At 64.8% G+C, this 1147-nt stretch overlaps 1 protein-coding gene across 1 annotated transcript in view; it reads left to right on the forward strand.

The window, feature by feature from the left end:
* LOC122546817 (Y+L amino acid transporter 1-like) overlaps positions 1 to 1021 on the forward strand; it is an 11520-nt gene extending 10499 nt beyond the window's left edge. Inside the window, exon 2 of the mRNA XM_043685442.1 lies at positions 731 to 1021. Within this exon, the coding sequence (XP_043541377.1) occupies positions 731 to 1021 (291 nt within the window). The remainder of the gene's footprint in view (positions 1 to 730) is intronic.
* Positions 1022 to 1147: the final 126 nt, after the last annotated feature.

A 1147-nucleotide genomic window follows, 5' to 3' on the forward strand; every position in this document is an offset into this window, starting at 1 on the left:
AGGCTGGGAATCCTGCAGCGAGTCACTCCCCTCCTGAGTTTCTCCCCCCCCCAAAGCCCTGTCCCACCATCGACAAGGCCCAAGTCGGGAGGGTGAGGGAATACTCCCCACTTTCCCCTGGACGGGGGAGGGGGGCAGCTCCGACAACACTCGGGGAAGCTCGACACCGTCCAGGGACAAAGCAGCCCCCCACTCGATTGGCCCCACACCCACAGACACCCCCTCCCTCCCTCCCTGCACCCCCCTGACCCCCTCAGTAGCTGCAGTGTGTCCCATCTACAAGACACCCTGCAGAAACTCCCCGAGGCTCCTCAGACAGCACCTTCCCGACCTCCCCCCCACCCCACGGCCACTTCCCTCCTGAGGGACAAGGTGGTGGGGGGGGGCAGATACACGGGGACCCCAGCCCCCTCCCCATCCCGACTGGGAAATCTATCGGGGCCCGTTCCGTCCTGGGTCCGGAGCCTCGCGTTCCCTCCCTGAGGGAGGTTGTGGGTCTCCCCTCGAGCACGTGGACTGCAGCGGGACAAGGTGGGGCAGCCCAACATCCCCCAAACCCACCCACCCACCTTCTCAAGGGGGGCAACTAGGGACGGGGTGGACGGGAATACACGGTGGGCCCAGCTGGGATTGAATCCCGCTCCGAGCTGACCCTGCCTTTGGCTCTGCCGCGGTTTGCCCGTTCCCCGGGGGAGGGGGGGGGGGACCCGGCCGCGGTTAAACCCCGTCTCCCGTTTTCCGACAGACCTTCGCTGACCAGGTCTTTGGCGTCTTCAACTGGACCATCATGGTGGCCGTCGCTCTGTCCTGTTTCGGCGGACTCAACGCCTCCATTCTCGCCGCCTCCAGGTACGTCCTCCGCCCCTCCCCCCCACGCTATCTCGTCCCTCCCGCCTGGTGCCGCCTCTCGCGCCGAACCCAACTGTTGTGGACCAGGCCCGACCCCCCCCCCACTAAACATCTTGCCGCAGACCCATTTGTGTTGGCCGATCGTGCGGCGGATATTCCCAGAGCGCGTTAGCCGGTCAAAGCGCCGGATTCCCGCCGAGCGGAAATTACTTGCAACATTACGGAATGGGTCTCTTTGTTCGGCAACACTCCCCAAGACCGCAGCATGACCTCCTAACTCCTGTACTCAATACTCTGA

Source organism: Chiloscyllium plagiosum, unplaced genomic scaffold (genome assembly GCF_004010195.1).
Source record: "Chiloscyllium plagiosum isolate BGI_BamShark_2017 unplaced genomic scaffold, ASM401019v2 scaf_2482, whole genome shotgun sequence".
NCBI lineage: Eukaryota > Metazoa > Chordata > Chondrichthyes > Orectolobiformes > Hemiscylliidae > Chiloscyllium > Chiloscyllium plagiosum.